The 15975-nt window shown below is 47.6% G+C and overlaps 1 protein-coding gene across 3 annotated transcripts in view; it reads left to right on the forward strand.

The window, feature by feature from the left end:
• Window positions 1-2411: 2411 nt before the first annotated feature.
• The window catches only part of LOC118790808 (phosphofurin acidic cluster sorting protein 1-like), a 29887-nt gene continuing 16323 nt past the window's right edge, over window positions 2412-15975 (forward strand). For 2 of the 3 annotated variants that reach the window (XM_036547873.1, XM_036547875.1), the window contains exon 1: window positions 2412-2908. In XM_036547873.1, the coding sequence (XP_036403766.1) occupies window positions 2754-2908 (155 nt within the window). In that variant the 5' untranslated portion in view covers window positions 2412-2753. The remainder of the gene's footprint in view (window positions 2909-15975) is intronic. The other variant, XM_036547874.1, reaches the window with a different exon arrangement.

The raw sequence follows: 15975 nt of genomic DNA on the forward strand, positions 1-15975 counted from the left end.
GAAATCAATTGTTTGCTGTGCCCGGACAATTACACTCTGTTTAATTACGTCTGTCAGGATGGAACAGCAAGACGCAGCTGCAACCCTAGGATCAATGTGTCCGTAATTCGCCTGGAGCCGAAAATCACTGTTTTCAAAAGGGGTTATTTTCCTTGTAAGCGAATTACTTAGACCTGCATAATTGTGCGTTGAACACGTAAATCTTGACAGTTTGTGGGGCAGAAGCCAGGGCTGGGGGATTTGCACGTGGCAGTGGACGCTGACGTTACTGTACTTGGCATTATGTAATGAACGAATTTCAGATGAAACGGGTCACATCAGGACTCGGCAATGTGCATATGCACAGCGGTATTTAATAACACTGAGCTATAAACGTTCATAATCTGATCCCAATAACGATAATCTTCTTAAATGAAAGGCAATAAGAGAACTAATGCAGGCAGGACTCACTCTGTGCATGGATTTAGCGTTGCTGTTGGTATTCGGTTAACCCTAACAGTTTTGGCACTGCAGTAGCCAAATTGCATACATCTATCTATAAATAGATGCTAACCAAAAGCGTGTGGTTTGCATATGCTTGTGGAAACGTACAGACATTCAACCACAAGAATCTTAATGTTTTTGTTTGGTGGATAGATAGATATCACACACGGAAGAACCACACACTTGAACCAAACGCACCAAAAATAGCACAACACTTCTAGGGAAAGAGAAGGAAAGTAAAAATTCCCAACCGCGTCTCTGCGAAGGCGAGACAGCCGACGCAATTAGCGCGGGTGCCAAGATTTAGGAGCTGAAGTGCTCCGCAGTCATATGATCGCACGACCCCGAACCCCTGTGCATCACGAGGAATTTAAGTCAAGCCAGATCCCACTCCAGTTTTTATCCCGTTTATGGACAATGTAAAACTGCCCTGCATTTCCTGAACTGTGTTAATGTGAGACAGACAGACAAACAGAGGTATAAATATAGCCTATAGATGGCCCCACCAGCAAGATAGAAGGACAAGAGACAATTAATAAAATAAACATTAGTCATAAGTGTGACAGTACAGACGGCAGCTATATATAAACTGATTTAAAACATTGGCTAGGCCTATCCATTGTCTGGACAGCCTAGAATTTTGCACATTACCGAAATCCTGCAAGGCAGCTATGCAGTGTCGTTTACTAATTGCTGTGCGTCTCAATTTGCTAGTATGTTAAATCACAGCATTCTTGCAGCGTGTGTTAAAACTGAACGAGACGCAATCCTGTCAGAAGGAGCGTCTTTTCCGTCTCCAAGGTCGTGTGACGTAACGAAAGTGAGTCAGTCGGTGCAATTGAGAAGAATGCCCGAAGAAAGTGATTTGCATGTTGTACTTTCCCACGAGTTAACGATGCTGATGAACACCGACGCGTTATTTCTACTGACATTGTAACGTTACACTTGGACTCGTGTTTGTCATTGGCCCAGTTCAATTGATCGTTTTATTAGGTAGGCTAGTCTAAAATTAACTTTGATGTGTTTATCATTTTTATAACGATTTATTAACTTCAAGATCTATTCTAACGTTTAGTTAAAGGAGGCTACACAGCTGATTTACACTGTGATTTTCGTCATATTTATCCATAAGAAATTTCGGTTTGCAATTTATTCCAAGTCCTCGGTGAACATGATTAAAGTGCCTATTATAACCTGAAGAATATTTAACAAGACAAATGTTTACTTTCACATTCAATGCAGTGAATGAAAATGAAACTATGAAGGGATTCATAGCAGAGGAATTCATTACTGCCTGTCGAGGATCCCCAAAAACGTTCTGTGCACAAACTCCTTCAAACTGATTCTCTCTGACAGCTAACTTGCAATAACGTTTAACCTTTCGGTTTAAGACAGCGGCGGGTTATGTGAACAGACACACCGACACGATTCAGGGAGAGATCAGATGCGTAAGACTTAAGATGATCGTATCAGTGGACACAGGTGACGGATTGAAAAATCTTGAGCTCTGAGCTCCGTGAAGCTGGCATCGGCCAGACATGAGGGACATGGTCATTGTTCGCCGTGCTTATGGATCACAAATAAGAGCTGACAGTTGACTGTTGGTTAAAGGGCAGTGGTTTATTTTAAATATAAAATATAGCTACTATTTTAAAGTTAACCGCCTGTGCTGACCATATTATGTAGGACATCAGGCAGGCTATTCTGTTAATAGCAGGATGATAATAATAATAATAATAATAGTAATAATAATAATAATAATAATAATAACAACCATCATTTTTACCATAACAATGATGATGATCATCATCACCATTATACCAAAACATGTCTGTCCCCCAACCTCCTCTCTCTCTCTCTCCCTCTCTCTCTCTGTGAAGACGGAGGAGTAATCGAAGCGTACGTCTTTAACAAGAGGCGTAGCTTTTCGGCTCAGTCAGTGTGCTATACTCGGAGAAGAAATTTCCGCTTCCTGCTTCGATAAACATTTCAGATTTCAGACTAAGTTGAAAAAGGGCTTAGTTTTTCGCTTTTGCAAACAACGACGTTCAACGGTTCTGCGTGATTGATAGCACGGCCAGTGTAGGTAGGAAGGAAATTAGCTACCTTGTTCCTTTTTAGCTGGAAGGACAGGATTAGCTAGCCTGCACAAAAGCTATTTTCGCGATAGCTAGCTAGCTACATCCTTTACCCGGACGGTTTGCCACCGGAGGAGTAAGAAAAGAGGGAATAATCGCCGCTGTTTTTAAACCCCCTTAGCTACCTCCAGTATGTCGGAGCGTGGAGGGCTCCCGCGGACTGGAGGCGCTCCGTCTCCGCACATGCAGCCCTCCAAACCGGTCGCGATCACGTCGAATCGCCCGGTGCAAATGAACCTGTTTGCAACGTGGGAAGTGGATCGCTCCTCTCCAAGCTGTGTGCCAAGGTAAGAGCAGCCGAAGAAGAGAGCTCGCAGTGACAGACTGGAACACGTTTTACCGCAGTGTTCTGATTGTTGGTGTTCGGTTGAGCTAGACAGCTGGCAACACAAATTGCATAGTAGCTACCTGGATGTGTTAGATTGGTGGCTTTGGGCAGTCACGGCTGTGTGTTTTAGTGGTAGCAAGTCAATCTAGTGTCTGATCAATGCTACAGAGAAAAATCGTAACATTCAGAATGACTCTCCTGTGACTAATGACTTACTTTATGGACAGATTAAACTAACATTATACGGACAGCAATTGTGATTGGTGCAAGTTCTGCAAAGCCCAAAGTCTGGTACGTTGCTGTACATGCTGTAGGATGTTTCACTACACTCCAGGGTACGTAGTGAGAATGTAAATGCTGGCATGTCATTGTCTGTGCCAGTTGTAATGCACACTGTTGGGCTGTATGGTACGTGTTCAGTGCAGCACTTTGTAGAGAGACTTGATACATTATTAAATCGTTACCATGTGGTTGTTTGGGACGACAGTTCACAGTAGTGTTCCTTGTTCCTTGAAGCCCTACCGGGACAAAACATACGAAAATGGTAATGACCCTTAGTAGGGTTTTTTTTTTTTTTACAGTGGGGAAACACCTATGTACTTAAGACTACGTTATGGTACAGTTTTGTCGAAGGTACATTTCGGTTTAGAGTATGTCTTGTGTTTTGTTTTCATTTTTAAAATAATGGCAATACAGAAATCCCCCCGAATAATGTGCGTCAGGTATACTTTTCAGTTACACAAACATGTACGTCCGAAATTGTCGGAACCAGGCCTTGCTAGGGCAGACGACGATGGCAACAAAAGCACCGAAGGTCGAGAAGCAGTTTTGGAGACGCAGGGTGGTTTCTATTTCACTTCCCTCTCGTTTGACGGGGATCCAAGAAAAATTGCCTGCACACGCTTTGGAATGCGCATTTTAATAGAAGCAAGATTGCCTGGAACAGGATCGCGCGTTGGGTTGGAGGTCCCTGCCAAATTATGGGCACAGAGGGGCGTGGCCTTTAGTTGACATCATTTGACTCTTACCATCCTTTGTCTGTGATCTACTGAGTATTTAAAATCACAAATGTTTGATCCTATGACTTTAACTGGACAGTTTTTCCTGGTTCATTTAAAAACGTTAATATTTGTTGCTGTCCAGATGTTAGAAGAATTTACCGTGTCACCAACACTGTGTTCAGAGGTCCTAGTTCATAAATCAATATTATCATCTTAAATATAACACCTATCCCCCTTTCCACAGCCACCTCCTGAGAAACAGATCAACAAAAAGTGAAAACTGGCGTTTTAACGTTGCTAGATATTTTAGTATCTCTTAAATCTTAAATGGGCTACTTGCAAGTTTAATGTGGTAAGAGTAAATTAAATATGGCACAAATGTTTTGTGAGTAGTCTCGAGTGTGCATGTAGTGGAAGGATGAAAGTAGGCTGTCTGTGGAGGGCTGAAGAAGTGAATTATTGATGAATAAGCTATAGAAGTTTGCTATTAGGACTGTTAGATTCAGATTTGCATTGTGTGTGCTGTTTTGGAGCAATTTGTGGCTTCAGGACTGCAAAACTAATGTGAGGTCAACAAACTCTAGGGGGGGGGTGGTCTGCCACCAGGCCTTTGGGCCAAGTAATCTGTTATTGTGATGAAAGAATAACAACTCCTAATAATAGAATGATATCCGTTTGATAATTATAAGGCTAAAACACGCACTGTGATTCCAGAAGGGGTGGGTGGGGTGGATCTCAGGGAGGTCATAGGCTGAGTTATAGGCTGATCTGTGTATAAGGGGTGTTCTGCATGGCTAGACTCTAACACACGCCTGCAACGGGAAAAGGCAATATGAGTAGGTACCCAGCCACACACACAACACCACCCCCATACTTTGCAGCTTTGTAGAGACCCCTGCCAGCAAGTGCATGGTGAGGTTGGGATGGGATGATGTTCAATAAAAATATTTCAGGGCTCTTACAGGGGATTTGAGGTGCACCGTAACGGGAATGAAATGAAATTGGGCAGCAGTGTAGCATAGTGGAAAGGAGCAGGGCTCGTAGACGGAAGGTTGCTGGTTTGAATCCCTGCTGGGCCACAGCTGTTTTAGCTTTAGGCAGGGTACTTATCCCACAGTTTCCTTAATACATATCCAGCTGTAGCAAAGAAGCTGTTGTCGGGCTGGGGACATGCTGGGGAACCTAAGGATAGTGTCACCACACAGACGGTCCCTAACCTGGGACCCACAGGGGAGGAGATGGCAGGGAGGATCCGAGAACAGCTGCAAGGGATCGGCGATCATAGGGCTGACAGAGGGAGGACTTTTCCTGGAACAATCTGGAGAAACTGGCCCAGAGCCAAGCTGAGAGGAGCAATGGATGAATGGATGACCTATGCTTCTTAAGGAGCGCAAGTCCAGTGGGGTCACTTAGGCGGGAAAAGGTGCCAGGAATTAGGGAGTTGGAGTTGAAGTTATTGTCAGTCTTGGTTGAAAACGGATGCTAACCTCTGTAGAGTGCAGGTGTGGGGTCAGCTTTCATGACTGGATTCTCTGCACACTTTTGTGGGCATGCTCTGTACCCCTTTTGTGTTGTGCTAATGCACTTTTTAGTGGTAGCAGCAATATAGTGTTTAACACTGCAAACGGTTTATTAGGTGTTCGCTTTTCTGACAGTAATTGACACAGGACAGTGGTGTGGATCAGATGGGAAAACCCTACAATGCCAAAAAAAAAAAAAATGTCCAGGGACTTTTGAGGAAAGGAGGGCACGTGGAGGATTGCGAGAAGGTTTGTTTACTTTACCAACATGCTTTCCTTAAGCCGTTATTCTCTAGATTGTACTGGGAGAACGTCTTGCTCATGATCTGTATTTAGAAATCGGTCTTGGCAAAGGTGAGCCTGGGCTCCTCCAGAGAGGCCGGAGGGGTGACAACAAACACCGTGCCCTATATGGTGGCTGACGGCGGCGGTTAGGGAATTTACCGCCGTGGCTTTTGGCGTCGCGGCTGTCGTCAGGCGCCGAACGCTCGCTCCAGGATGGAAGAAGTGTTTCCATTGTGTTAGAGTCCCACAACCTCACCAGAAATCCCCGTGACTCAAACGCAAGCGAATCGCTTCTCCCGCAGCTGCAGGCTGTGATTTACCTGTGCTGCCGTAGACGCGAACAGGGAGAGGCCGGGTCTCAGAGGGCGTGATTTGAAACGGCACCAAAAGGTTCGCTCTCCCGCTTGGACGCGGTGCCGCAAAGCTGGGAATTAGCTCCGCGTCACACTGCCAGGTTATGTTAATACGACTGAGGCTGCCAGTGTCGTTTGACATTTTGTGTTGTGTTGACTCTGGCTGTGTTGTTTGATCCTTAATTTTGAGTCCAGACTCTTTTTTTTCCATTATGAGTTTGATGATGAGCTTAAAAAATATGTGGGAAAGAAAAGGTTTAAAAGAAACGTTTTTGCATAATCCCAAGAAAAAAAAAGTCAATCATAATACTTTCCTAAATGCATTTAGTACTTGCTTAAATTTGCGTTAGGAAAAAAAGAGATTGTGGTTGGACTGAATAGATGCCTCTGCATTTTACCTGCAGTATTGTGTGATATTCTATGCCTGTTAAGGTTGCTGATTGCCTATTCAGCGTGATATTCAGACAGCGGCATTCTCCTGCTTCCAATTTTCCCTTGCCTCATTTCAGCATATTGAATACGATTTGCCACTTAATCTACCCTGAAACAGAGATTATTGCAGTGGAATCTTTTTTAGCGCTGTTCCAAGGAGACGTTTCTCTTCTGTCTGACACCTAGGCAGCAAACAACAGCAGTGCATTCCAACTAACACCGAAGCACTGTAACACTGACTCGTTAACACTGACGCGGGAAGCCACACATCGACACACTATTATAACGCTGACCTGCTAACATTGACACATGATGCCAGACATTGACACACTGCTACTGACTCATTCTAACACCAGCACACTGAAACTGACGCATGGTATTGACACCCTCACACCAACGCACCGTAATATTATTCATTATTACTATTTACTGGCTCGACAGACATGCAGCTTCTCCTGACAAAGCTCAGGTTAAAGTACTTTGCTCAGGTGTACAATGTCAGTGCCCCACCTGGTCTGACCTGCAGCCTTCTGGTGACTAGGCCAAATACAGTGTATTGCTTATCACATACTGCGTAGCACACAAGCAATGATTGAGTGAGTGGTGAATGAGTGGTGTGTGTGCGCACGCGTGCGTGTGACGGAGTGCCGTCACTACGGTTGAGTATGCGCTCTGACTGCCATACCAATGAGCCTGGCTCTTTGGCATCGTGGTCAAAGTTGCATGTTTGGTACCCCGTAGACCCGGGTTCGAGGCCGGGTGGGGTGACTGCTCTTGCCCTTCGCTACAGTGCGTTTGTGTGTGTGCGCAGTTGGTCTCCTCCCTTATGGGCTAATGGTGTCATTACTTTGTGCTGGGCCACATGCAGGTCATGTCCTCGTCATTGCGTTTTAAGAGCAGCGTTAGGGCCGGGTACTGGACTCCAGTTGGAGGGATTGGCCGTGTGGCTTTAGCGGGCGTCTCTGAATAGCGAGTTAGGTGTGAGCCCTTTGAGATAAACTGCTGATAAGCCCCGATCGGTTTGATGAAGGGCCAGCATGCTCGTTTGCCAGCATCAGATTAGGGTGATGAATAATCCTTGGCAAACCCTCATCTTTTTAACCCGGCCAGCAGCGGGGGTGAGATTGCCAAGTTTCTGCCGGTACCAGCTTCCATCCACCGGGCCTTCTGAAGGCAAGGCAAATGGAGCGTTTACCTCAGCGAGCATCTTCATAAAAAAAAAAAAAAAAAAAAAAAAATTGCATTGCGCAGGCGGAGTTTCATGCCGTTGTACTAGGCGGTTAAATGCTGGAACGCTCAAGGCGGATGCTGCCGGCGAAGGACTTGAGTAATGTTAAACTTTAATGCCTCCCGTTGCCCTCAAAACGTGCACTTGAGTGGCTTTTTACAACGCGGATGGAAGGGACTTTAAGAGCGCTAACCTCAATTTGAGACGCGCTCCTGAGCGTGTTTGGTGGACGGGCCCAAGGAGGGGGGGGGTGTTTGGGGGTTGGAGCAGCGTGGTGAGGGGAGGGGGGCTCAGAGTGGCCTCTGTGAAGGAGAGAGAGCTCCCTGTCCTTGCCGGGAGCACTGGGAAGTGGAGCATGGCAAGAAGGGGCCTTTCCAGGGAGGCTCTGTCTTCTCAGTGCATTTACCAACGCACAGGTCCAGCTGAGCACTGTCCTCTTCTGCGTGTGTGTGTGTGTGTGCGGGCATGTATGCGCGTGTGTGTGTGTGTGTGTGTGTGTGTGTGTGTGTGTGTGTGTGTGTGTGTGTGTGCGTGCTTGCGCGCGTGTCCATTTTTCTGTTTCAGTGCTGTAGTTTGGATCCCTCTGCATGCATGGATTTGCCTGCATGCACACATGCGAACGTGCACACTTTGTGTCTGTGTCTGTGTGTCTGAGCACACGTGCACATGCATAAGCGTGTGCGTGTGTGCATCTGTGCATCTGTGCACACCTGCATCTGTGTGTGTGTGTGTGTGTGTGTGTGTGTGTGTGTGTGTGTGTGTGCGCAGTACGGCTGCAGGGTAGGTGCTGCACATGTCTTCAGACACCCCACTGGGCCCGACAGATTGAGGATCCGCAGGGCATGAGGAGGAGGAGGAGGAGGAGGAGGAGGAGGAGAGAGAGGAAGGGTTACTCCCAGTCTCTCTGCGCCTCCTACAGAGCCAGCGCAGGAGCTGAGGAGATAAGTGTGTATCAGTACTGCAGGACAGCAGCCTCCCATCGGAGCTGCGCATTAACGTGGTGGCAGCTTCAGCAGAACAAATTCCCCCCTCCTGACCGTCAGCCATGTAAAAGAGATTTGCAACACCTCTGATGGCTGGCTGTAGGAATCCCTGCCGGTCCGTCCAAATTCTTTTGTACATTTACAGATGAATTGGATTTATAATGTTCTGTAGATTGAACATTTTCCCATCGCTGTCTGGACCTTCACTCCTGCAGTATATGCACTGGACACTCGTTTAGGTCTCGGAAAATTTATCTTTTATTAAGCATGGGTTTGGAGACTCTCTGGAATGATAACGTGGCCCCCGAAAGGTTTTTCAAATAAAATATTGTAACGTGATTAATGCACTGTTATGATTCACAGTGGCACCGAAGCAAAGTACAGCTTTGCCGTTTCCAGAGTATGCCCTGATTTCAAGGTGAGATGCCCAAACTGGCCCTCACTGTTTACTTTGAAAAGTAAACCACCTTTATGATTCATTTCACACCCATGTTTCACCTGGAAAGCACCTCCTGATCGGTGTTTTGAAAGAAACCCAGACACAATGGTTCGGGCTCTGATGTTGCTGAAAAAAATCTGCATACTTATACCTCTGATTTAATTGACTGCCTTCTGTAATCATTCAGTTGCTGTTCTTGATTTTTTTAGTCAAAACACTTGTACAAGGGGTTGTTTTATTTCATTCTCCACTGAAAAAAAAACTATTGGCTACCATATAGGTGGCTACCTGACAGTATAAAAGGCCCCACCCCCATTCCTGACACCTTAGTAGTGTGAGGCAGAGATTTAACCCGTATTTAGCCAGGCCTCACAGGGCAGGAAGTTTCCTCTTGTCTCTGAATCTCATCCTAGGGGTTGTTTTTTTTGTTGTAACCATTCTGAGCTACTCATAGCTCATAGCCCAGGCCTCAGTAGATGGTGAATATAAAGCAGGTAACTTTATATTTTATATTTTACATTTTTTATATTCACATACAGTAGTGTCCTGCTCAGAATGGTGTAGGCAGAGCAGACAGAGTTTCTGAGACGTCAGACCTGGGGTGCTTGCAGAGATCTGTCTCTGATTACAGAATGCTTTGTTGTCACATGCTCTGGTATGTTTTTGCAGAAGTGAGTCGCTGTGCAGTTGAGTTGAGCAACAATGAGACTAGAAACCCACTGTGGTTCCTGTCTCGTGCGTGTGTGTGTGTGTGTGTGTGTGTGTGTGTGTTTGCATGTCTGTGTGTGTGTGTGTGAGAGTGTGTGTGTGTCTGTGTGTATATGCACTTGTTTGTGTGTGTGTGTGCGTGTGTGTGTGTGTGTGTGTGTGTGTGTGTGAGTGTGTGTGTCTGTGTGTATATGCACTTGTTTGTGTGTGTGTGTGTGTGTGTGTGTGTGTGTGTGTGTTTGTGTGTGTGTGTGTGTGTGTCTGTGTGTAAGTATGCACTTGTTTGTGTGTGTGTGTCTGTGTGTGTGTGTGTGTGTGTGTGTGTGTGTGTGTGTGTGTCTATGTGTGTGTCTGTGTGTGTGCGCGTGTGTGTGTGTGTGTGTGTGTGTGTGTGTGTGAGTGTGTGTCTGTGTATGTGTGTAAGTATGCACTTGTTTGTGTGTGTGTGTGTGTGTGTGTGTGTGTGTGTCTGTGTGTGTGTCTGTGTGTGTGTCTGTGTGTGTGTCTGTGTGTGTGTGTGTGTGTGTGTGTGTCTGTGTGTGTGCGCGTGTGTGCGCGTGTGTGCGCGTGTGTGCGCGTGTGTGCGCGTGTGTGTGTGTGTGTGTGTGTGTGTGAGTGTGTGTGTCTGTCTGCCTGATGCATGTGCTCAGGCACTTCTGCGAAATGTCTGATTATTGTGCTTTTCCCCAAACCTGCATGGGTAGATGTGTAAACCCACATATTCTCACACTGAGAACACTGCCCTCAGAGCAGCCATGCCTGTGACCACACAGTGCGCGCACAGGCATCTCACAGGCATCTCACAGGCATCTCACAAGCATCTCACAGAAACGGAGGCACAGACGCGGGCAGCACTTCGCAGAAATGCGCGCAAGCTGGTTTAAGGGCTGTCAAGCGTAATAACCAGCTTTACTTAGTTTAATTTCAAAATATCCTGTTGACTTTGATGTGTAATTGTTAATTCTTCAGCAGTGCGCTCGGATAGGGTACGCCTGTGCCAGTGCAGTGTCTGAAACTGAAATTGAAATTGACAGAGGAAGGGGGGGGGGGGGGGGGGGGGGGGGGCTGAGGGGGCGTTGGCGTGTTTGGCAGAGTGAAAGGGGGGGGAGTGAGAACGGGAAAAAATCTGAAGAGTTCAGAGGGATCCGTTCCGGAGGGATTCGTTTAGATGGACGAAGATGTAGAGTCTGTAAGAGGAGATGGAGGAGGGGGTAGGAGAGGAAGGGAGTCTGACAGTAAGACTGAATGATTGTGAGTTCAGCACTGGCAGACTGAGAGAGATCTGAGAGAGAGAGTCAGCCCTTTTTATTAAAGCGGCTAATAAGATCAGGGGCAGTGGGAGTAACCAAAGCAGACCGCATTGAGAGGAATATGAGACGTGCATGCGTCTGAAAGCCAAGCCAGGAAAGAAGCAGTGTTTCCCTGGTGAAGAGGGCCAGGATGACTCCTCAAACAGATCCAGCGTCGTACATTTATTTCTGTATCCTCAGCTGGACTCCAGAGTGGGTTGGTGGGCAAGGCACTCGTCTGGAGAGCAGACTGAGCCGTACGGTCCAGGTTCAAAATCAGCCATGTCATTAGTCGCTGACATCCGGGAGCCCATAACGGTGGAAGAGATTGCCTCAGCTCCGCTGGGGATAGGGGTGGGTAGCACCACTCTCAGTCACCCTGAGATTTGTCAGGCGCCTGCTAGATGCTGAGATGCTTGGATGACCTCAGCGGAGTAGCATCTATCCTTCTCTGAGCACCCACTTCACCGTGGCCCGCTGTGTGAGCTGTTGTGTGAGCAATAGCCCACGGCCGGCTGCGAGTTCATTGGAAGATTGCATTTGTTTAGCTTGAGTGCTCTTCCACGGGTTCCAGAGGTTGTTACGGTGATATGAGTCTAATGAATAACTGGCAATTCCAAAACAGAGTTGCATAAAAGGGAAGAAGCGTTTAAAAAAAGATTTTTGGCGATTGCTGTCAATCAGTGCTGCCAGTTGTTTGCCGTTATTGATGAAGTACAGTTTAAGAGAACACACATTTTCTAACATGTAAACATGGCACCATTCATTTTGGTGGCTGATAACAGTCATGACAGTAACTGTGTTGTCCTCACTGGGGATTTTGCTTTATGCTTCCTCTTTTGGGTGTAATAAAGTTTTTGTGACAGAATTACCCCATACGTTTCGCACAGAGAGGTTTTGTGTAAAAGTGATACAGGTAATAATGCGGTTTGGTTACCAGGGTTTAAATAGTTTTGTCATATAAATGCACCATGCATCATCTCTTTATGCACCATCTGAGATTGTGGTTGAGCTTATGATGGGGTGTTGAGGCTGAAGGCTCTTACTGTGGGTCTTCGGTTTTGCGTGCCAGCTTTTCTGAGCGAGAGCCACCTTCAGCGCCCTCTGAAAGTGTACGCTTGAAAGGACAACCGGTGTCTCTGTTAACTTTGCTGTGATCTCTGAACATGCACTTCCATTTGTGGGTGCAAGTTCGCATGCTCTGACACCGTCTGCTAGAGTGAGTGTAAGGTGCATCTGTAAGCTGTCACTGTAAGATGTGACCATCAGATATTTGTTAATGGGCTTTTAATCAGTGTTTCAAAGCTGGAATTGTGTTATGGTACACTTTTTCACCCAAATGGTATTGTTGCAAGCCAGATTACTTTCTGCCTGTGTGTGTGTGTATGTGTGTGTGTGTGCGTGTGATACTGTGTCTGTGGGTAAGCTGGTGAATTAATGGGAGAGAGCATGAGAGGTTGATTGAAAGGATGAGGAAGAGAGATGTAACAATAAGGAAAAACTACCTATTTGCTGTGTGTGTGTGTGTGTGTGTGTGCTGATCCATTATGTGACATTGTGTGTCTGTGGGTAAGTCAGCGAGTGAGTGAGAGAAATGGAGTGGAGTGATGAGGAAGAAAAATGTAACAATGGGGGAATAACCATCCATTTGCTTCCCATCTCTCTGTGTGTGGTACAGCGTATGCAAAACAAACAGCGATGAGATTACGATCAGCAGAGCCTGCCCGTCGTTGACGGCAGCGGCAGTCGGGGGTGAGAGAGAGAGGGCCGGCGCCGAATCGAGCGCTATAGGAGGAGCGGGCGTTTGCCTGCCTCTGCGGGGCCCTTGGGAGACTGCCGAAAAGAGCCGGGGTCGTTATTATTGGTATTGGCATTGTGATGGAACACTGGCCCCGGAGTGTCTGGCTGCCTCCCTGCGACTGTGTGCCAGTGTGTGCAGCATGCTAATCGCACCGTCCCCGCTACGGCGGGGGGGAGCGCGCCTCTGTCTCCATCCCCCTGCCCCCCCCACGACGGATACCCTCCCCACGCGGCCGCATCACCGTCACACACACCGTCTGTCCCATCCCGCCCCGGGAGGCTGCAAAACCCGGATCGATTTGGGGGGACGTGCGTCTCTTTCGGGAGAAGGAGAAGAGGAACGTTGAGACGTCATAAATGCAGAAATTCCATCCCTTTCCCAGAGTCCAGCTGTGCTGGTTTCTGCAGGGATGCTTCAGGGAGGAGCAGTTCAAACTGACATGGCTCTTAATTAGATAAATCTATGTCATAACTAATACTGTGATTATTTCGAGAGGCTTACGAGGGCATTTGGAAGGAACTTCCTTTGGATTGAAAAGCTTTAGTTTGTCTAATGCTGGCAGAAGTTCAAAGGTCGTTCGCTCAAGCCTGAAATGAGATGCTACCAAGACTGTGCTTCAGATTTAGTGTTAATTAGAGGGGCTGGAGGTGATGGGTGGGGCTGCAGCCATGAAGGCTGTGACCCTATTGACTGCCGGGACTGGGCTCGTGCATTCCAATTGGACGGCATCCAGCACACATCAGGCCTGATGGACCTGGGTTGTTGCATTGGAAGTGTGCAGGCACTGGATGCAAAGCAAGTCGCTGGGTCCTGTGCTTCTCTTTGCCTGCCTAGCTGGCTCTGGTAGGGCTCTGCTCAGGGTTCTGAGGTTACTGTTGTAGCAGGGGCGGCAGTGTAGCACAGTGGTAAAAAACAGGGCTCGTAACCAAAAGGTTGCTGGTTCAGTTTCGAGCAGGGGAACTGCTGCTGTACCCTTGGACAACCCACAATTGCCTCAGTAGATATCCAGCTGTATAAATGGATAACATGTAAAAACTGTAACCTATGTAAAGTGGCTCTGGATAAGAGCGTCTGCCAGACACCTGTAATTTAATGAAATGAAGTGTGCAGAGTTGAAGCCAAGGAGAAATCTCCAGTAGGGCCATTCCCTGCCAGGTGTGTCAGTCTCCCGGCCCGGCAAGGGGAATTCAGCCCTTTCAGCATAGTCTCTCTGCCAGTTTCAGAATGACGACCTTTTCTTTATCTTCCCCCCCTTCCCTCCCACCCCCAAGGAGATGTGACCTTGCAAAGGTCACCCACAGATAAAGCCACCTTTTGATCCTGTGCTGTGCTTGCGGGCGCTTGTATACGTGGGCACGTGTGCAGAATGGAAGGTTCTGGAAATTCCGTGTATCATTCTAGAACAACGCGTCACGCTCTCGTTCAGCGCCCTGCAGTAACTCTGCTGCCATTAAAGATTAGCCGGCTCTGTGGTCTGGCTCGGGTTCGCTCCTGGATCTTAACTTGATTATTGGCTTATCCTGAGCTCTGGTTTGAGGCTAAAGCATGAAAAATTAACCCCCAGCGCAGACCTGCGCGCGCTGGCTGATGGGGTGTTCGTAGGGTTGCTCAGGGTTTGACCGTGACAGCAAAAAGATGCAAAGTACTGACTTCAGTAGATTAATCTTGTACTCCTAACAACAATGCAACAATTTGAGCTGAGGTGACAGTTTGGAAGGATCAATATCTGTCTAATATCTGATGAATTTAATATTTTCCCTGTATTTTGTGGCTGCTCAAGTGAAATCAAAAAGGATTGTGATTCTGGTTTCCTAACGGTGAGGAAGGGGCTTGTGACAGCGTTTGGTCCTCACTTGGGTCTTTGATGTTTCTGTCCAAGAGGATTATGGGTAGGTCTGAGAGGAGCTCAGCTTGAAAGCCGGGCAGGGCAGCGCATTCCTTATATGGACACCACACAAAGAGGCGGAGGTCAGGGTGCTGGTCATGTGATCAGGGGCTCATGGGGGTACCTGCAGGTTTGGATTTAGGACACCAGGACACAGCCGTCTGCTTCATCGAAGGTTATTTCAGGAATGAGGCAGAACGGGAGCTGGTATCATGGACCCCAGACGGGGGGGGTTCAATGTTTAAAATGACAAACACGCCACGGTGATAACAGGCAGATTCAGACATTCAGAGCATGTGTTTGGGGGTGTCAGTAAGTGACCCCCCCCCCCCCCCCCCCCCGCCTCGGGTAATGCAGACAGAGGACCTATCGATTGTGTGGAGGGTTTGAAGAAGCGGGAAAAAGGGAAAGGAGCGAAACGATGAGGTCGGGCACCGGGGAGAGTGAGGGTGGAAGATGGATGAGGGTGGGCTGGGAGGAGAGGGAGGGGGGTTGCTGAGTGACAGAAAGCCAATCACGGCGCGACTGGGGCGGTGTCTTGAAGGTCAGGTGCAGGGGCCTATCAGCGGTAGAAGTGACCTTGAGAGAACGGAGGAGCGGGGGGGGGGGGGGGGAGGTTGAGGGGCTGAGGGGCTGAGGGCAGGGTGGGACGGGGGGGGTTGGGGAAGAGTGAGCAGCAGAGGAGGGGGTTGAGGCCATGATGGAGCTGTCTGTCCCTCAGGGCCCGGAGCTACCTGCCTGTATCAGCAGCGGTAAACGCAAGGGCCTGGCTAACGTCACATGTCCGCAGCCCCACAGTGGAGTGCCCGCCTCACGACTGCATCCCCTGCTGAACCATGTTGCCTTTGAGAACTGGAGACTGCTGATAGAACCAGGGGAATGTTCAAATTATGGGATCAATCTGTGCCAAAGTGTAACAGTGCTTGTGTGTGTATGTGTGTGTGTTAGTGTGTACATATGTGCAAGTCATTCATTCTGTAACATTGTGTATGTATGTGGGTAAGTTAGTGAATGAGTGAGAGAATGAATTGATAATACACACATACACACACTGTTACATCAAGGTGAGAGTGATTGATTGATTGACTGATTGATTGATTGA

Source organism: Megalops cyprinoides, chromosome 16, assembly GCF_013368585.1.
Source record: "Megalops cyprinoides isolate fMegCyp1 chromosome 16, fMegCyp1.pri, whole genome shotgun sequence".
Lineage (NCBI taxonomy): Eukaryota > Metazoa > Chordata > Actinopteri > Elopiformes > Megalopidae > Megalops > Megalops cyprinoides.